The 20,317-nt window shown below is 42.5% G+C and overlaps 3 protein-coding genes across 3 annotated transcripts; 1 reads left to right on the forward strand and 2 right to left on the reverse strand.

The window, feature by feature from the left end:
• Window positions 1-794: 794 nt before the first annotated feature.
• On the forward strand, window positions 795-7,974 carry CPT2 (carnitine palmitoyltransferase 2). The gene is made up of 5 exons (XM_054834578.1): window positions 795-1,285; window positions 2,242-2,322; window positions 2,432-2,538; window positions 4,743-6,047; window positions 6,983-7,974. Exons 1-5 carry the CDS (start codon window positions 1,149-1,151, stop codon window positions 7,312-7,314), a joined length of 1,962 nt encoding a protein of 653 aa, XP_054690553.1. The 5' UTR covers window positions 795-1,148; the 3' UTR covers window positions 7,315-7,974.
• Window positions 7,975-9,743: 1,769 nt separating this feature from the next.
• Window positions 9,744-17,186, reverse strand: CZIB (CXXC motif containing zinc binding protein). The gene is made up of 8 exons (XM_054834586.1): window positions 16,914-17,186; window positions 16,744-16,827; window positions 16,070-16,126; window positions 15,222-15,303; window positions 14,723-14,754; window positions 14,201-14,278; window positions 10,867-10,932; window positions 9,744-10,045 (listed from the first exon to the last, which is right to left on the reverse strand). Exons 1-8 carry the CDS (start codon window positions 16,917-16,919, stop codon window positions 9,968-9,970), a joined length of 483 nt encoding a protein of 160 aa, XP_054690561.1. The 5' UTR covers window positions 16,920-17,186; the 3' UTR covers window positions 9,744-9,967.
• Window positions 17,187-18,388: 1,202 nt separating this feature from the next.
• On the reverse strand, window positions 18,389-20,317 carry MAGOH (mago homolog, exon junction complex subunit). Its single transcript, XM_054834587.1, has 5 exons — window positions 20,138-20,317; window positions 19,916-19,974; window positions 19,633-19,743; window positions 19,254-19,336; window positions 18,389-18,668 (listed from the first exon to the last, which is right to left on the reverse strand). The coding sequence occupies exons 1-5, from the start codon at window positions 20,223-20,225 to the stop codon at window positions 18,569-18,571; spliced, it is 441 nt and encodes a 146-aa protein (XP_054690562.1). The 5' UTR covers window positions 20,226-20,317; the 3' UTR covers window positions 18,389-18,568.

Here is a 20,317-nt window from a genome sequence, read left to right on the forward strand (position 1 = left end):
GAAATACGCAAGGACACCTTCTAGCATTTGGCATTTATTATCTTGGAAGTGAAGTGATTTCACTTTTTCTCCAACCACTATGTTGATTAGAGTAGGGCCAATTTACTTTCAGAGGATTATCAGACTAAGCCACAGGGATTGCTTTCCTTTCCTTTGCCGTGTCCGCATTCAATCCCAATGCTGATGTTGATGCTAGTATCTGATAAAAATACACCACTGTTAAGTGTTCACCATGGCACACTTTCTTACCATTTCTGTAGTTTCTGGGTTACTGTAAGATTATTCAGTGTTTCTATGGAAAATATTCCATACAGTACAACAAAATTGTGTGTTTACAATATTATATTTTATACTGTATTTGTTAGTACATGCTCACGTATGAGTAAAAAAGGTCATGAGAGATTTAACCGTTCTCTTTGGAGGCAGGATGTGAATGCTGTATGGTCAGTAAGACATGCAGGGACACACACACACACACAAAAAGAAAAAATAAAAGAGAAAAAATACGTGGAGTCTATATACTGAACAAGAGCGCTGTCAAATAAGAGGATCACAGAAAATTTTATTAATCCACATGTAGAAGAGGACTGAACTAACATTGCACCATCCCATTCCAGACATTGTCTAATACCAGATAACTCTGCTATCTCGATACCGAATATACTTTCCAAATGAAATAATAATAACAAAAATGCTTCGTGAAATGCCGTCGAGCTCTGCGCAAGCTGCAACGCTCAGTTTTGCAGCTGGGACTTTTCACCTGGCCGCCGTGCGGGGCGGAGGAGCCGATGCTGCCCGAGGCCCGCCCGGGCAGGAGGGGGCTCAGGGGAACCTCTCCGTGCCGACGGGCCTGGCCGCCATTTGGCTGATCCCCCACTTCCCCGCTCGCCTCTTCCCCGGGCGGCTTTCGGGGAACAAGCCCCAATTCCTCCGACGCGCCGGTGTGAACGCGCCGCGAGGTGTCTAGCTGCCGCCTCCGTCCCGCCGCATTATGAGCTCATCCCGAACGGGGCCGGGCGTAGCGCAGCCGCTCAACGGCACTACCGGGGAGCTGGCTAGGGTCGCGGCAGACGTTCCCTCCAGCCCCGGGGCGGCGGCGACGACGGGAGCGGCGCGGGCGGCGCCTCACGGCTTCTGACGCGGGCATCATGGCGGCGCGGCAGCTGCTGCTGCGGCGGCTGGCGCTGGCGGCGCGCTGGCGGCGGGGCTACAGCAGCGCGGGCGCTGCCGAGTACCTGCACCGCAGCATCGTGCCCACCATGCACTACCAGAAGAGCCTGCCCAGGTATGGCGGGCCGCTGCTACGCTCCCTGGTGCGCCCGCCGGGCCCCCTGCCCTCCTGGACCGCCCGTCCCGCGGCCTTCTGGGGCGCCGCCGGGCGGGAGACGGGACAAGGCCCGGAGCGGGCGTCCGCCGAGGAGCGAGCGTTGCTGCCAGCCCCGGGGCGGTCGCCGAGGGCACCCGGCGGGCCGGCCTCCGTGGGGACGCGGGCAGAGGTCTTCGGCGGCGGCGGCTGTTGGCCGTGTGGGGCCGGCGGCCCTGGGTTGTCCGCTGTGAGGAGAGGGGGGAGAAAATGCCCTCCCTTCCGTTTCTGTATAGCTGTGCTCGGGGTGTGCTAACTCGCTTCTTGTTGTGTGTGTTCTTCCCAAATCACAGTGGAGAGGAATGATTTTATTTTTTAAAGCATAAATATGATTATAAACCCACTATTGAAACGTCTCTTCAGGTTGCAAAGTAACCTTCGTTGGTGTAATAGGATTATTTTATAGTAAGAGGAGCATTCTCATGTTTAGGCTGAGGGGAAGATGACAAAGATACTGATTAGGAAATTTGCAACAAAAAGTAAATGCTCAGCACCCAGCAGTGAGGGGAAGTCCTGATGCAGGGGTTGCTACCGAGCTGAACCTTCCTTCTGTATAGCTGCTGCTTCTTGCAAGGGTTTGTGTCATTGCTTCCCTGTAAGGTACTAAGAGCCTTCACTGCAGTACCTTTGTAACAAGACAGTCAAGTTCGTTTTCTAAAACTTGTCTTCCAAGAACCTTATGTTGTGATGATGTATGTCCATCTATTCCTGTTGTTCTCCTCTTCTTCCACAAGCAACTTTTGAGCCATTTAGATAATATGGGGTATAAGGGAAGATAGGAAAGAGGGGAGGCAAAGAGAGACTGCTGTGTAAGAAACTGAGGCTTCATTAGTACCACTGTTCATAAAGTGCATGTCTCTCTGTTCCCCTTCCTTCAGACTGCCGGTTCCCAAACTAGAAGATACAATTAGGAGATACCTAAATGCCCAGAAACCGCTTTTAAATGATGACCAATTCAGGTATGAACAGACATGCTATTGCAATATCATGTGCTGCTTCAAAGCCAAGTGTTACATATTAAAAATATGGCTTGTCACAGCATTGTGACTCTCTTACTGATTGCTTTAGGAAAACTGAAGAACTTGCTCATCACTTTGAAAAGGGAATTGGAAGAGAGCTGCATGAGCAACTGGTTGCTCAAGACAATCAGAACAAGCATACTAGTTACATCACAGGTATGTTGACCTACTGAATGTAAAAGGAGTCTGTAGATCGTCATGCTTGATGACAGGCAGCTTATAATGCTACAAACAAAATAGGCTGAAGCTTAAGTTCTCTACTCCATAAACTTGGAATAACATGCTGTGACTACTGACTGTCACTGTATTTGAGTAAATTCTGAGTGTCTGGTGGAAAGAAGAATGCCCGTTCTCTAACTTGTATCTATCTAACCAGAATTCTGGATAGATGGATATTGAAGAAACAGTATTTTTCCATGAGTTACTGTATTTAAATTTGCATTTACAAGGTTTATCTTTCTAACTGCTGTCTATTTATGTTTAGGTTAATAGAAGAGCTTAACTAATAACTCCCTTAAGGAAACTAAAGCAATAATTTTCAAATATTTTCAAGTTAATTAGCAAGAAAACTGAACTCTGAGGGGGATCGGAGGATATGACTAAGTTTCGGGAGGCAGGTGTGGTCAGTGCTCCAGACTTAAAACCCCCTAAAACTACAAAACCGTATTCTTTGAAAGAGCAAAAGAAAAGGGGAGACACAAAGAGGAAGACGAGAATAAAGAAAAACAAATTAAGAGAGGGAGGGTATACATAAAGTTTTTTGATTATTCATCCTTATTGTTGCTTCCACTGACTTCCAAATACAAGCATCTGCTTATGAAAGTATTGGATGGATAGCAACAGAGGTGGAAATATTCAGATACCCATGGAAGTAGGTTTGCATATTGCCCAGCACTTATATCCTTGCCATCTGTTGTGACTACCTGTAAGGGTGTTAGCTACCACAAATTCTGTAGAGAATTATTTTACAAAAGCTGCTGTTCACTGTGTTATCTTTTACTTTCCATTCACTTTGAACAACATCTGGGGTTTTAACTGGTAGCTTTATGGTGTTTGTCAACACTAGCCAGCATGCTGCTTTGTGTCCATGAACTGTGGGGTGTTTCTATTCGTTTTTGTTTAGTTATTAGTCTTTTTTTTAGGCCTCCTAAAAGATGTGTTCCACTTAAAATTGGTTTCTGAAGGTATGTATAGTTGCCTCCACCCTTGACTTTCAAGTCCAAGGTAAAAGGCTACATGATGATGACAGATGGGGTTTTAAAACTGTAGATGAATGCTAGTTATTCACCTGTGAGGACCTGGAATTAAAATTATAACTTAGATCCTTGAGTTACCTGTTGCCCTTTTACAGCCCAGCTAGAAGGTTCTACTTGGGACTGATCCAGGCTTTGAGTAATAATGAATACATCAGCTCCCTTGAGATGAAGTTGGTATGCGCCTCCTTCCTTGGTCTGCGTCCAGTCAGTGTGCAATACCAGAGCTTACAGAGCTTGAAGTTGTTAATGATGATGAAATAGAACTTACTTAAAAAAGTCCCTCCTTTGCCAGTGCCCCTGGGATTTTCATTTACTCATACGCAGGTGTAAAGGCATGACTACTTTTTAGAGCTATGATTGATTCCCTTGATTTTGGCAAGCACAAAACCTTTGGGTCACATTCATGCTTCTTGATATGCTGACAGACTGTCTAAAAGATTTGTGGGTATCGAATGTAATTCTGCTTTCCAAAGTCTGTTCGGGGCCTGGAAGAATAACCATGAGGTCCCCTCTAACCTCATCTTTTTGCCAGCTTGAGAGACTGACAGTTTTGTCCTCTGCTGATCGTTTTAGTGGATAGAAAGAGGAAGGAAGTGGAAATGCAAGACAGCAAATGTAGATGGAGGAATGCTGCCAGGAATGAGGGAAATAAAGATGGTTCTAAAGAGAAGCATGCCCTCAGTGACAGAGAGCTGCAGGAATTAATAGTTTAGGAGTAGGTAAAGACATGTTCCACTCCAAATGTAAGGTGTGCACCAAAACACAGTGCTGGGGAGCTGCATTGTATGTTGCGGGAGTTACGGTTTATCACTGACCCATATAGAAAACACAGAAATTGGCCCTCATCACTACATTGACACTCTTGATATGGATTGCTCCAAATACAGTGTTTTTACAATTAGCCAACACTACCTTTCTTCCTAATTGGAGGTTGGGAGAATCCTTGGGGGTAATTACTGCTTATGTTTATTTTGTTTGTATGCACTTCAGTAGGTGTTTATTCATGATCGCTGTTGGAGGCAGGATATTGACTGCATGAACCTCTGGCCTGATTCAGTAAGCTGCTTTTATGTTCTGACCTATTTCTCAACTCTCCATTTTCAGGTCCCTGGTTTGACATGTACCTAAAATCACGTGAACCTGTTGTTTTGAATTTTAATGCATTTATGTCTTTTAATCCTGATCCGAAATCTGAATATAACGATCAGCTCATACGAGCTACGAACATGACTTTTTCTGCTTTACGTTTTATGAAGACCTTCAGAGCTGGTTATCTTGAACCAGAGGTTTTTCACCTCAATCCGGAAAAAAGTGACACTCAGATGTTTAAAAAAATTATCCGATTTGTGCCTTCTTCACTTTCTTGGTTTGGTGCCTACATGGTCAATGCTTACCCCTTAGATATGTCTCAGTACTTCAGGCTTTTCAATTCTACACGGCTGCCTAAACTCAACAAAGATGAGCTTTATACAGATGAAAAGGCAAAACATTTACTGGTACTGAGAAACGGGAATTTTTATGTATTTGATGTTATTGATAGAGACGGAAATATCCTGAAACCTTCAGAAATACAAGCACACTTGAAATACATCCTTAGCAACAACAGTCCAGCCCCGGCCTTCCCTCTTGGCTACCTCTCCAGTGAAAATCGAGATACATGGGCATTGTTGAGAAAGCATCTACTGGATAATGGAAATGAAGAAGCTCTTCAAAAAGTAGACTCTGCAGTGTTTTGTTTAAGTTTAGATGATTTTCCCGTTAAAGACTTTGTGCACTTGTCGCACACTATGTTGCATGGAGATGGTGCTAACCGCTGGTATGACAAATCCTTTAATCTTATCATAACTAAGGATGGCACTGCAGGAATTAATTTTGAACATTCCTGGGGAGATGGTGTGGCTGTGCTCAGGTTCCAGAATGAGGTTTTTAAAGATAGCACCAAGACACCAGCCATCAGCCCCCAGTCCCAGCCTGCTTCAGTAGACTCTTCTAGAGCAGTACAGAAACTTGACTTTAAGCTGAATGATGCCTTAAAAGCAGGAATTACCAAAGCCAAACAGAAATTTGATGACAGTGTAGAAGCACTGTCTCTTAATATGATTCAGTTCCATGAAGGGGGCAAGGACCTTCTAAAGCAGAAGAAGTTAAGTCCAGATGCTGTGGCTCAGCTTGCCTTCCAGATGGCTTTCTTTCGACAATACAATCAGACTGTTGCTACATATGAGTCTTGTAGTACTGCAGCTTTCAAACATGGTCGTACAGAAACTATACGTCCTGCCTCTATCCATACAAAGAAATGTTCGGAAGCTTTTGTCGGAGAACTGTCCAAACATAGCACAGAAGAGCTTCAGAAGTTGATAGCAGAGTGCTCAAAGTACCATGGCCGTTTAACAAAAGAAGCTGCTATGGGTAAGTAGGAATGTATTAAACACTCTTGTTTTTGCACTAAAATGTCTATTAAGGTTGCTGTAAACATTTACTTCACAACTAAATAATTTAATTTTGATGGAAGTCTAATGTTAATGTAAACTTGACAAAAAATGGTAGCAGAAGGCTGCAGTTTAAAAGGCATTCTCTAAGACTCGTTTCTTGATGGAGGAGAATGCCTCTGTGCTTCCCATTTCACCATTAACGTGTTGAGAATTTTTTATTCTTTAGTTTTTGTCCTTATAGCAGCTGGGCTATTTGAAAATTTGATAAATACTTAGTGCATGTTGTACTCCCCAAGGCAGCCAAGAACTTTGGCTTTATGTCTGAGGAGTTACTACTGTATCCCTGCAGGGCATAAAGGCTTTAACAACTTCCAAATCAAACCAGTTCTTTGGCTCTGCTGCTCCTGGTATTTTTCTAAATGCTTGCTTTTGAATTGTCCTTCCCAGAAGCATAACTTGTTGTATTGTTTCAGTAAAATTGACTGAACATTACCACATAGAGTCTAAAATTTGCCTCCTTTTGTTGATGCAAGATCCTCTTCCTCTTTCAATTAATAAATTTTAGGAAAGTCTTTCTCTGTTTTAAACAACTTGGATATGTTCAGATAAATAGTTAATCAAAGAATGCAATGTATTATTAAAATTGTCTGTTAACATTGCGCTTTTGATTACTATCATGATTCCTGATTGAGGCTAGCAGTAAACCAGCAAGCCCTCATTCCCTAGGATATGTGCATTAAAAGTGCAGAATATCTTGAGTTCTGAAGAATGATTCCTGCTAATATGAAAATAAACCCCGGTTCTTTAGACCTCCTCTTCTGTAGCTGAAGAACAATGTGATGTCAAAATACATGAGTTTACTTCCCACAGAAATTAGTCATCTCTCTAATACTTGTACTTTTATTTTAACAGGTCAGGGATTTGACCGACATCTCTTTGGCTTGCGCTATTTAGCCTTATCCAAAGGCATTGCACTGCCTGATTTCTATCAAGACCAAGCTTATGCTCGGCTTAATCACAACATCATTTCTACCAGCACATTGGTTAGCCCCGCTGTGCAATTAGGAGGGTTTGGCCCAGTGGTATCTGATGGCTTTGGAGTAGGATATCAGGTACATGATGATTGGATAGGTTGTAATGTTTCCTCTTACCCAACTAGGAATGGTAAAGAATTCCTTCAGTCTATATACAAGTCACTAGAAGATATCTTTAATGTTTTAAAGGGCAAGAAAATCAGTAGTTAAAACATAGTTGGAACGCTTTACAGTTGCAGTACAAAATACAGACTATGTCTAATTGGCATACTAATCAGTGTTCAACATGGCTGAGCCTGCCCAGCTTAATTGGCTTCATTTATCTTCATTGAATACTGTTAGATTCACTATGAAATTTGTATCTATTGTAAAGAAATCAAATACAGACCTTGAATGCATGTTTCAGGAAATACATTCACAATGTCAAAATTAAGTAACAGATCCATCTGTTCCAACAGATCCATCTGTTCTTAAAATACATTATTTAAAATAAAAAGCATTGTTACTGAGTTTATGAACTCAGAACATCTGTGTTCCATGAGTGTTCAGACAGACAACAGCACTGTGATACCACTCTTAAGTGGTTTGATTTTTAAAAAATATATGCAATAATTTTAAGTATGAAAGAGTGGTTACATTTGCACTCTTGCAGTAAGCTTGCTTACTAACTTGTCACACTTTTCTCTTTAAACTTGAATCAATATCAAAACGGATTGTGCCTCAAGTGCTTGAAACCTTTCCACTGTAACAGCTTTTTGAGAAACAAAAAATGAGGTGGGAGGCTTTAAGTAATCTGCAATCATCAACTGTGTTGTTAAATTGACTGGAAAAGACTGTATTGTAATAAAGCTATCTGCTAATAACTACAAAGTTCTTTTGTTGCCATATCAAAATATCACAGTATGGGTAGTCCCTTTATCAATATTTTGTGTTTCTTGTAAAGGTTGAAAAGAATACTACGGAAAGCATGTTGCAGTGTTGGCTCTCCCCTTCCATATGTGGTCTGTCCAATAATCTGCTTTTGTTTTGTTACATAAACCTGTGCTCTTGTGCCTTAAAAAAGACAAAATCACTGAAGTTTATCTTTTGGGGTTCTCTCTTTCCAAACTTCCTCTTACTGTGGAAACGTAACCTCAGCAGAACATTTTACTGTTTCCTCCTTGTTCTATCAGCTAGAAATTTTGATGTCATTTATTGTAGCAAATGCCAGAGTCTTAGTGCCTAGAGCTGCGTCTTCAATGCTTTGGGGCTTGTTGCAGTAGTTCTAAAGACTAATACTTACCAGAACTCTCTGAGGGTTTGCAGGAGAGCTTGAGTGTAGACATCAATAAAACTTCATGATGCCGTGAATGCGAGAGGAAACTGATGCAGACAGTTCCTTGTGTGCTGCTCACAACTGGGACTCGGTGGTAGCAGAAGGGGAAGAGGCCTTTGTGGGTCAAGGAACCAAGGTTGCTGGCATTCCAGCACAGATGTCCTTTGCATGAGATAGCCCTTTTTGCACAAATTTTGTTATGGTATAAGTTGAACTCCTCTGCCTTCTAAACCCTGACATCTTCCACTCGTCTTCTTCTGGGAAGATAAGTCTTTCTCTGGAGCCAAATAGCACAGTAGTGTTTGCTTCTTTCTGCAGCTATGTAAAACTAATGTAATGTAGCTCATGTCTTTCAGCACAGCCCACTGTGACCTTGACAACCTAATATATTAGCAGAACATAAATTCTGAGCACGTTGGTTGGATGTGACAGATTAGGTTCAGAGGCTCAGAGACCTACTTGCCTTTATTCTTCCATTGGATATCTTTGCTCCCAGGTTCTCCCAGTGTCTTTTCTCTTTCTCACAGTAAGTGTAAGCCATACTGTATCTTGAAGTATGAAGTGCAAGTGTTAGGAAAGGTGGAGGCATGCTTTAAATACGTAAGCCGAATGGCGTATAAACTTTTCCTAGTGAGGGCTGTTTCCTCTGCAGCCTGTAATATGTTGTTCCTATTTTTAAGTTGAATTATTTTAAAATTTCCTTTAAAACATACCATGATTATTCTTGCTCATTTAAACAAGAAAGGAAGGTGATCATTTACCAGGATGAGGGAAATAATATATCAGGAAACAATAATCAGACCAAAAGCCTTTGAATTAAATTCACTAAAGAAAGTTTTAGGATTTGTGGTTTTGTGGGTTTTTTGGTTGGTTTTTGTTGGCTTTTTTTAAGCATAAGAACAGCTGGCAAGATTGTGAGCCAAGAAGTAGAAAGACTGTCTTTAACTAGAAATGAGTGAGGTTTACTATGACATACTCAGAATTTCAGAAGATCTAACAGCTATGTATAAGTGTCAATAGCAGTCAAGCTTATTAAGTGTTCTCAGTGAACTCACTTGAGTGTCTTTACTTGAACTGGCAGAAAGCTATTACAGACATACCTTTTCACTTGGACCAGTTAACACAGTCCCTAGCCATTTCCTGATGATCTGAATGGTGAGTGAAAAGACCTTACTTGCTTATGTTAGAGAACCAAACGTGGTACTTCTTGGTGATAAGCTATTAAAAACTTTAAGGCAGTAAATTGTCTAAATAGTTACTGTAGTTCCGCTATAGTCCATCACAACCATATATATTCTGAAAAAAGACAACATTAAGAAAATGGTACAGTTCAGTCAAGTGTATATATTATTTTTAGTTTGTACTGAGGCCATCTCAAAAGTGCTCTGTGGAAAATACTTTATTAGGATGTCCTGGGGACAGTAAGTACAACTTAGTTTTCCATTTCTGAAGTACAGCCATGTGAAAAGTAACTCCGAGGAAACTGCATCTCTGATGGTTACAGCTCCTTCATCAATAAGCATGTCGAGATTATTAGGGGTATGAACTTTAGCATTTTACAAATTTATGGGTAACTTCATAGATTCCAACAGATTCCTTTGTTTTTTCATCATAGTCATTCCAATCCTATAGGAAATGAGATTTCACAGTATTAGTCACAGAGGATAGAATGCAATAGTGTCTAAACCACTGACTGGAATTCAAACTGAAACTAAGCCTTACTCAAAGTTCGGGTCTTAGATTTCTGTGGAAAGCTCTGTGCAGTCACTAAGCTAAGTTCTGATATCTGAGAGAAGCAAGAGCACTGACCTGAAACTGGGCTTCAGTCTCAGTGTTTGAACAATGATTTTTTTTTTTTTTTTTTTTTCAAATGTAGTCCACAGCCTGTAGTGGGCAAGACAGCAACCACGGCAGATGAAAGGATTATCTATCATTCACAATACCCCCTAGTCACATGGGTAAGCAGACAAGCAGATCCCTGCCAAGTAGGATATCAGGGAACAGATTTGACCTTGAGATTCTTGCTCACAGCCAAGGAAGATTTGCAACGCTGGAGTCATCCTGAGCTTTGAAGGACAGTGTCTTTATATTACTTTTTAATATCTTTGTGCACTAGAAAAAGTGCAGGCATCTTCCTAGAAATAGCAGTTCACCACTCTGAATAACCCCAGCCATTTAGTATTCCAGGTGTTTGCTTTCTGGAATTCCTGAGTGACTTAAAAGAAAAGTTGCATTTCTACCTTTGTCAGCTGCTAAGCTATTAACTGTGTACTGTTAGTAATGCTGGTTGTTCATAGTTGATTTAGTTTCTTTCTCCAGCTATGACCTTCCCATGCCTACATGAAAGAGCAAAACTAGTCTCTTGCATGTTCAGGGTGTGTGCTTTGGACTAGTGACTTAGGGAAAAAAAGCTAGATAGATTTACTAATGAAACTAAGACAACATACCTTTTCTAGTAAGTTTATGTCATTGAAAGGTGTGCCAGATTCTGCACCTTCAGCAGCAAACCCTGCCTGCAACACATTTGCAGTAAGTTTTTAAGAATAAGTTGTACCAAGACAATAATAAATATGATAATTGAAACGTTTAAAGGAAGTAACTCAGCACAATATTTTACTTTATTTCTTCTAAATTAGGCAGAAAGAATGGTCAAGCTCCTTCCTGGTTAAGGGTCAGTGTAAGGTTGTGACTCTGTGAGTTGGGAAAATTCAGTCGAAACAACCACAGAGTAAACTGAGGGAACACTGCTTCTCTATTTTTCCTGCCAAAAAAAGTATTTCCAATAACTCCATCCAGATAATGTTAAAATTGAGTTTCATAAGTTTATATCACACCATCTAGCTACTAATAGCTTTAATTTGTGTTCAGAATCCATACAGGCATTATGTATAAAACAGCTTCATAATCAACTTACACTGCAAGAAAACAATAGAAAGAAAAATGTGGAAGAGAGTTAATAGTTTTGGCTTAAATATTGTCAGAATCCAAGACACTCTAGAGAAGGAGCAGCCTGTACTGGATTTAGGTACAGAAGTGACCAGCAAGCTTTACCTGAAAGGAGGATCAGCTGGCTGAATGAACAGATTAGTAAACCCAAACAGTCATTTCAAAGGGGAGAGTTGTTCACTCTTGTTACTGTTGCTGTTTTTGAAGAGTCAATGACAGGAAATAATGTATCAGTGGACTATAGCACAGGAACAATGTGTTTTTTATCTTTGATGGGAACAGCTCTCTCATTCTAGGGTTTACAGTTATCAGGTGTAAATTAAGCTTTCTTAGTTTTAAATGTAAATTCAAAAATCTCAGCCATCTCTGTAGAATACAGAAAGGTTTCTTACTTTGCCATTTCTAACTATAGAATTTTACTGAGAAGTGGCTAAAGAGCAAAGGTAGCTTCTTCCTGGTTTTCTGCAAGGGATCTACACTTGCATTTTTCATAAAGAAATCCCCACTAGTGCCAGTCAGACATTTAACTGTAAGAATGTGTGATTTGAATGGAAGGTTAAGCACTTGGGAGTTAAATAAACCACAAAGCGTGGCAGACGTAACAACAGGAGAGTTATCTACAAGGCACAGTGTGAATATGGCCTTTATATAATTGTCAGAAGCTGGTCTGAAGGGAACTGTAGGGCTGGAGAGATCAGCATCATGGGACAAAAATGCAGAGCTGCAGTATAAAACAAACACTAGAAAAATAAAAGAAGCCCTGCTTTTGCCACCTGGAGATGTTCACCAGCCCTGCAAGGGAAAAGAAGCCATGTGACTGGAATTACAAGCTTCTGTACAGGACGCCCAGCGGGACTTGCATTCTTACAGCTTAGGCGTCAGAGCCTAGACTCGTTCGATCTCCGCAGAAGGGACATGCAGTGACTTGTCTGCCCTCTGCTGACTGGCGAAGGACCAACAGCTAAAGCATAAACACGCCAAAGACGCAAACAAAGCCTATTGGCCTTACGAAACGGTTATTTGTCACACTTTTTTGTTACCAATGAAACTATTGTTTGTGCCACAAAGCAAAGAGGCTTAAGGAGGTTTAAGAGAAATTTTATAAAGAAACCTCCATTTTTTAGCTGAAACATTCACTTGAGGGACAAGGACAGGAAAGGAGCCGAACTATCCACAAGTAAACCCAAAAATTTTGCATCAGATTTGCAGTAGATGTATCTGCTTAAGCACATTAAACAAGAAAGATAAGTAATTGGGGGAAAAAATGGTCCTTGCCCATTATTAGAACACACAAGTACCTAGTTTGAATTTGTTGCTGCTACTAGGTAGGAAAAGAGGGCTTATATCAGGGAATCAAAGGATACTTTCTCCTCTTTCAAACTCAAATGATTTTTTTTGAGAAAACTACTGTAATTTAAATAAGACATGCAAGCATTAAGCCACTCTAAATTGACTTCAGGTATGGTTGTATTACATCTATCAATAAATACAAAGAAAATACAGTAATGCTATGGCCTTACGCTATGGTGCTGATCAAAAGCCAGATACAAGGTTGTGGGGAAGCCAGGCTGGCTTGAATCATGTCAAATACAAAGCAGTTTAGAGAATTGTTTGGATCTGCAGAAGTCTATATATTTGCTCATTTAGGCATCAGAAAATTCACTGAACTATCTTCTCAGGGATTCAAGTGTACTCTCCAATAGAGTGCACAGACCAAACTTTGAGAATATTAAATTAAAAGCTTCATCACAGCTGTGAAGTCTTTGTTCTGCAGAAAAAATAAAACTGACAGCTAGGATGCAGAGTTATAAACATCTCCTACATTTTGTAGTCTTCTCATAGATTTTTCTTGAAGTGTAAGTTCCTAGGTCTGGCTGCAAAGCTATCAGACAGGAATAAACTAATAACCATTCTGTTCCTCAAAAAGATGAGCTTCAATAAATAAACAAATAAATAAAAAACCTCCTGCAGCATACTGTGGTGATGATTTTATTTATACTGCATTTGTTGTAGGATCAGCTTTTTTGGTCTGTTTCTTAGCAGTGTCACAGTCTGAGGGAAGGATAAGACAGGTTTATATTTGTCAGTCTATTTACACCTAATCCGACTGGAATAATAGGTTAAATATAGTCGGGAGTTAACTTGCATACAGCATGACCATGCACAAGCAAATGAATCACTAAAGACTAGCTTGGCCCTGAAGAAATCCTTTAACTCTGAACCTTGAGGAGACTTGAGACCTGCAACAGTCTGTAACTGCCATTGATCTTCAGTCTTTGTCTCATCAAATTTCAAATGGAACACCACCAATACTCATTCCCTATGGCTTTGGCGATATCAAATCTCAAAGAAAATGTGATGTTTTTTAGAGGCCATATACTGAAGACTGTTCATAACCTGAACTTCCTTTACTCCCTGTAACATACCAAGAAGCAAAGTGGTGCTCTCCTGAACGTGGCTATCTACTTATACACTCTCGCAGTTCCATTTTGGGAAAGACTCTTTTGCTATAACCTCAGCAATGACGACCTTGCAAGTGAATTCAGATGAGCAGTGCCGAGTCACCTGTAAGGCAATTTGAATATGACTCCAAGGCATGTTTAATTTTAGATTTTACTGGCACAAAGAATACCAGAGTTGTTAGTGTTAGCTGCTTTGTGGGGGTTTTTTTTGGAGTCAAATGAAATAAAGAACTGTGGAGAGGATGGAAAACTGGGGAGGTCTAGGATGTTCCAGGAAAAGCAGTACCATTTCAAATAGTGTGTCTTTTATCACTCTACACTCTATACGAAGTGCTCTTAAAAGCTGAGAAACAAGTCACGAATAAGATCTCACCTGTGGTTGAAAGTCAACCGGTTCCAGACCTCGGCATTCAAACTCCACTATTGTTTTGAATTTCTCACTGTCTTCAGCCTATAATTGAGGCAGAATACCATTAGTTTTCATCTAACAGAGAGAGACAGTGACAAGCATTAGTCTGGGAATGAATTGCTTTAAAAGCAGTACTATCAACTCCCGTGTCCCAAGTGACAGCAAAATCCTAAGGCTCATTTAATAGGTGGTAATTAACTAGAATTTCTTAATCTGCCACAAGGAAGCCTTCAAAAGGAAACTAATAGGGGCACTATATAATCACCTCTAATTTGAGTGATACAATTTTGTGGTTTGCTTATGAAATGTATCAGATTATTCTACACTTGAGACTATACTGGAGTCTACAAGAGAGAATTTTCTGTCAGGGGAGAATACCAACTTTTTGAGTTCTTGAAAGAGGAATGTAATAATAAAGCAAACCCGCAAAATATTACTAAGCCTATTTATCTTTCACTTGTTATATAAAAGAGAAAACAAACTTACGTTGTAAGGCTTGATTGTCTGACTTAAAATATCTAAAAAGAATAAAATCAGAACAGTAAAAGCATTATGTCTTCAGTTTTATTCAGCACAAACCAAGCACAGGCTGCTTCTTTCAAAGAAATTTCCTTATACAGAGTAAAAGAAACAAAGTAAGCAAGGAGTTCCTGCAGTTGGCCCTCAAAAGGTAGAATTCAATTTTTCTCACTTCTCCTGAGAAGTCTACCTTACACTTTGTTACCCTACCAACCCAAAAAAAAATTGCATGCTTTTGTAAAATTACATTATGGATATGAGTTTTGTTCATGCAGAATCCCAAACTCACCAGGAGGCCTTGCTGTCTCCTTCATGAGCATGATGACAAGTACCTGCCTGTTGTAAACTCACGCACCAGTGTACAAGGAAAAAAATCCCTGGTGAATGCTTTTTACAATGTCAAGCAAAAACGGGGACTAAAAAATAAACAAAATGGATGATGCCTCCTAAATTTCTAAGCACGCACCAATGGAGTTCTCCCTCGAGCACAGCTTGCATTTCTGCACCATAGTGGCACTTCCTCTGCCTCCTTTCAGGGGAGCGCTGTCCTAAAAGCCAGGACAATAGAGACATCATTTTTAACTGCACAGCTGAGCCACTGGAAACCTCTGCAAAGGTAAAGGAGTTTTTACAACAATGGTGTGTAACTTTTTAAAAATATTGCAATGAGAAGGCTTTTTTTAAACTAGAGAGATCTATAATTCAGAAAGCTGTGATTATCAAGGAATAATTCTGTTCTAGACTTAAAATAGTGAATAATGGATAGTCATGTCTTGTCCATATAGGCATGTTCCATTAATTCCTCAAAATACATTCTTACCATTCAGTAATGTGCAACAAAAAGGGATGATTATTCCTAAGAACAGAACCTTCTCTTATCCCTGACAAATTTTATCCTGCTTTTTCAGTTTCCATATGCTAATTTAGCATGCTTAACTCACCTCCAATTACCTAAGCTTGTCCAAAAAGATTCCATCAGCATCAGAGAAATACACTACAGGCACAACCTTATTGTGGTATCACTTCAAAATTTGTTTTCAAATTATATTTCTACAGAAAAGCGTCTTTTCAAAGCAGATGTAAATACTTTGTCACCAACAGTCACCATTCCAATGGCATATTTCAATTATCAGTCTCCAAATATTTTGTTTAATATGGAATATGATAAGATTTCCTGAATGCATATAGCTATTAAAATACTATCTCATCTAAAGTGCAATTCATCATATCCCTGATGCTAATATCCCTTGCATGTAAGAGGCAGGTTTGTTTTCTCATTTTTGTTCTGATACAGGTTACAACAGGGAAACATACCATCAATCGCAGATACTGCCATTTTTCAGAAACTTCACCACAGTTCCCACATTTGAGCTGAAAAATAAATCAGAGAACTTAAAGCTGCCAATAATCAAGGATTAAAAAGCTGAAGGAGCTGATGTGAGCCCCCCAGATCCATGCTCCCCACTGTTTCACAGCTGAGAGGAGCCGGAGGCAGGTATTGGTCACTGTCTATCCTGACAGCCCCGTGAGCTGGCTCAACCTGGCAGGTACGCTCGCCGCAGAGGGTCTGCCCTTCAGCGCGCTGAATGGAAAACGTGTTACAAAGCACGGTCATGGAATAAAAGATGGGAATAGCACATCTCACCACTTACCTGAGCTACCTGCCAATGGGTACTGGATTACCAACCACCTCACCAATGGAGGCACTAACCAACACTTGAACTTAAGACTTTTCATAATTGCAAACTAATGTATAATGCAATGCATGTACTAATGTGTACGTGCTTACACACTTATACCATCACATTCCTTGCTCCTGTAGCAGCCTGCTTGCACTGTGTGGAAAAAACCACATCGCTGATGTGACACCAGCCCCAGAGGCCTTCACCGCCAGCTGCCCCGCTGGACAGTCCAACAGGCTCTTAACACCGAGGACGGGCTCTCCCCGGTCCCGAAGGCCCCGAGGCCGCCCCCCCCCCCCGCCGCACCTTGAGGTACCAGCGGAAGTCCTCCCCCTCGGCCCGCAGGCGGGTGATGTTCTCCAGCGTGGCGCGCAGCTGCAGCCCGATCCTCTGCAAGGCAAGAGGCAGCGAGAGAGGCCGTCAGCTCAGCTCGGCTCGGCCCGGCTCTGTTCGGCCCGGCCACGGGTCCTACCTACCCCCATGGCAGCTCCCGGGGCCGCGGAGGCGCCGCGCTATCGCGGCTCCCCTGACGGCTCCCCCCGAACCCCGTCCCGCCTCTCGCGGGAGCAGCTGCTGGTTGCAAGCCGCTTCTGCGTGTTTTTAGTGCTGGTTTGTCGTGGGTTTTTTGTCCCCACCCTTCACCGCGTTGGTGCCCTCAGCCAAGCTGGCGGCGGCTTGCCGTTGCTGTCTGCAGGGCTGAAGCCGAAGCTGCCCTCGGCCAAGATGGCGCCCGCCAGCCGCGGCCTGTCACCGCCCCGCCGTCCGCCGGAGCGGCCCCGGGCGGGAGGCGCGGCGGGCTGGGCCCCGCGGAGCGGGGCGGCCGGTTCTGGGGATGAAAGCGGAATGGTGGTGGTAGGGAAGCGGGGCTAGCAGGTGGGCAGGACGCAGAAGGATGCCGGCGGGAAAGGCAGAGGGTGCCTGTGGCGAGAGGAGGGATAGCAGGAGGTGCTCGCACAGGTAATAGGGGTTAGATGTTTTCACCTTTTAAAGTTATTTAACAACAATCTTTTTTTAATCGCAGTCGCTACTGTTTTAAGACAACCAGAAAGAGATGCTAGAGAAAGCAAGGGCACAGTTTGGCAGAGCTGCGGTGGGAAACACCCTCAGAGCCTGCGGGGAGCCTTGGATTGCTGTAGCAGTCTCCCACCGTGCTTTGCAAAAATTAATGCCTTGAAGTTGAGACACGTTTGGTCCTCCTAAGTCTCTTAATCAGTTCTGCACAACACATCTGCTAGTCTAGAACTTAACTAAATACATTCTACTTTACTATTAATTTCAGTTTTTCTAAAGCTGGATGGGAATACCAGTGAAGATCCTGGATGGCTCCCAAGTGGCCTGTTGTCTACTTCTCTGAAGGCAAGTGGGGAATCATAGCAGCAGGTTGTTATGAAGTTGACATGGGTCTTTGCTGTAACAGTTATCATATGCAGAGTCAGGGCTTCAGTTGTTTTGCATATTTGGGCTGGCCAAGGGAATATCCAACTCAGGATAGTAAAAAAAGTTTATCTTGACAGCTGGCAAAAACTTCATTTCAGAGCAAGACTTAATTCAATTTTCTACTGCTGCATAGATTGAGAAGTGAAATACAGCATCACAGACTGGTTTGGGTTGGAAGGGACCTTAAAGCCCATCTAGTCCCACCCCCCTGCCATGGGCAGGGACACCCTCCACTAGACCAGGTTGCCCCAAGCCCCATCCAACCTGGCCTTGAACAATTCCAGGGATGGGGCATCCACAGCTTCTCTGGGCAACCTGTTCCAGTGCCTTACCACCCTCACAGTAAAGAATTTTTTCCTTATCTCTAAGCTAAGTTTACCCCCTTTCAGTTTAAAACCATTACCCCTCATCCTATCGCTACATGATAGCTTTGTGTGACACGAGTGAAGTAACATACCCTCAATGTACCACGATAAAAGAAGTGTTAGGAAGTCAGTTTTTCCACCAGAACGTATAAATTAAAAATACAGATCTCACCATTTTATTAAAACAGTCACTGACAGTTTGTAAAAAAAAAAAAAAAACAAAAAAACAAAAACTAACATATATCAAAGTTTCAGGCCAGAAATAGGAATTGAAAGAGCATCCCCCCCCCCGCCCCAGACATTGCAATACAAACTTCAGTTTGTTTGGTTTAAATTGGCTTAATCTTGAAATGTAGTCCAATAAGACTGAACACTAGACACTTAAGGTCCTGGACCAGGTAGTAGAACACTCTCAAGCCTTCTGGATCCCTGCAGTGCACAACAGAAGGAAGGAGGGGAAAAAAAAAAAGTTAGATCAATGTTTTAAGAGAAGAGTTTATAGAACTAACCCATTAAAAAACCCCAAAGCCTATAGGGAGATTTTTTAGAGGTTATCTTAGACGTTAACAGATTTGTTTCATCTTGCATGGATTGGTAAAACATTCTACAGTACAAGTTTACAAGTGTGCTTTTTTATCATGGAAGCAGGTAGTAAGATCCCTTTGGATTTACAAAACATGACATCCAGTCTTTTCAGCTTAGGTGAATTATAGAAGTCATGGTTCTCCCGCAGACATTGGTGTGGACAGGCTGATGACAGCTCAGTTCAGACTCCGAACACGCCTAACAGGGGTTCTACAGTAAGGTTAGCTGCTTGGTGAGTTTGAAAATACAGCACGTAACGACAAGATGTAAAAGCATTTGGTACATTACGCAGGAACATGGAGCACTTGTGCCCCAGCAACTGATTTGTACTTTGAAACAATATAAAATACAAGTACCTAATAACCAGAAAGTTCCAATACCCATTGTTACGTGAAAACCAACAGCAACATAAAAAAGCAGAGTACGTACTTGGATTGATTTACATCAATGAGTGAACCAATTTTTGACGTGGTAAAGGAGATGTGCTCATCACCGATTACTATTTCAAGCTCCTGAAAAAGAAAAGATTACAGGAAGTCAGACTACCCCTTTATGGTATTAGTTTCAGAAATACTTAAGTACTGCGATGATGGCTTTTTCATTTTTATTACGAAGGTATTGAATGCAGCAGGTATGGGAATCGCATTAACTCTCACAACTAAATTGCCATTTAGGCACTGCTCAGGTTTTAAAATACTATTTGTTTCCCTCTTGGCTAGAAACAATACTGGTGTGAAGAAAGAGTTGTCATGTTTCTAATGAGCTAACGCATTAAATATAAAACAGCAAATAGACACTGTACACCGACCTGTCGACCAACTCTGTCAGGAGGAGGCCACAGAGCGTCATCTTCTTTTGTGATTTCACTGTCGTCGATTATTCTCTTCAGCTCCTCCATCACGCTCTTATGCACGTAAGCCTACGAACGACATTCCAACATGAAAACCCGACCCCAAGCGCTACCCAGCGCGCTGCCGTCGTGACTCTGCTCGCACGAGCGCGTTGCTTTGCTGGTTGCCGTCACAGCACCCGCTCTAGGCGCAGGGTCGGGAACCCGCCGGCTCCCCCTGCGCCGGCCGCCTCTCCCTTACCTCCTTTCGGATCATGACGTCGTTCTTGTAGTTGCTGTTGTTGGCGTAACGCAGCTTCCCTGGCGAGGACAGGACGGACGTTAAACCCCAGCCAGCGCAGCGCTAGGCGGGCACCGCTCCTTGGCGGCCCCCGGCCCGGCCCCGCATCCTCCCGGCAGCAGAAAGAGCGGGTCCCGCCGCGCTCGCTCCCTCCCTCCCTCCCGGTGCCGCCCCGCCCCTCACCGTCGGGCCGGAACTCGAACTCGAGGAACTCGTGGCCGAACTTGCCCTTGTGCCCCACGTAGTAGCGGAGATAGAAATCGCTCGCCATGGTCCCGCCACCGCCCCAGCATGCACCGCAGCGGCGCGGGCGAAACGCGTCACCGCGAGCGGGCGGACGGGGCGGAGCGGAGCGTGCTCCCC

Source organism: Grus americana, chromosome 8 (genome assembly GCF_028858705.1).
Source record: "Grus americana isolate bGruAme1 chromosome 8, bGruAme1.mat, whole genome shotgun sequence".
Classification (NCBI taxonomy): domain Eukaryota; kingdom Metazoa; phylum Chordata; class Aves; order Gruiformes; family Gruidae; genus Grus; species Grus americana.

Excerpts from the sequence above, each read along its gene's own strand:
- CPT2 (XM_054834578.1), top strand. The coding sequence starts at position 1,149 with ATGGCGGCGCGGCAGCTGCTGCTGCGGCGGCTGGCGCTGGCGGCGCGC. Across the intron at positions 2,323-2,431 it reads TTAAATGATGACCAATTCAG|GAAAACTGAAGAACTTGCTC; the intron begins GTATGAACAGAC and ends TGATTGCTTTAG. Across the intron at positions 6,048-6,982 it reads AACAAAAGAAGCTGCTATGG|GTCAGGGATTTGACCGACAT; the intron begins GTAAGTAGGAAT and ends TTATTTTAACAG.
- CZIB (XM_054834586.1), bottom strand. Across the intron at positions 14,279-14,722 it reads AGACAATCAAGCCTTACAAC|GCTGAAGACAGTGAGAAATT; the intron begins GTAAGTTTGTTT and ends CCTCAATTATAG. Across the intron at positions 10,046-10,866 it reads ACATAAACTTACTAGAAAAG|GATTGGAATGACTATGATGA; the intron begins GTATGTTGTCTT and ends CATTTCCTATAG.
- MAGOH (XM_054834587.1), bottom strand. The coding sequence starts at position 20,225 with ATGGCGAGCGATTTCTATCTCCGCTACTACGTGGGGCACAAGGGCAAG. Across the intron at positions 19,744-19,915 it reads ACGTCATGATCCGAAAGGAG|GCTTACGTGCATAAGAGCGT; the intron begins GTAAGGGAGAGG and ends TGTCGTTCGTAG. Across the intron at positions 18,669-19,253 it reads ATTGATGTAAATCAATCCAA|GGATCCAGAAGGCTTGAGAG; the intron begins GTACGTACTCTG and ends TGTGCACTGCAG.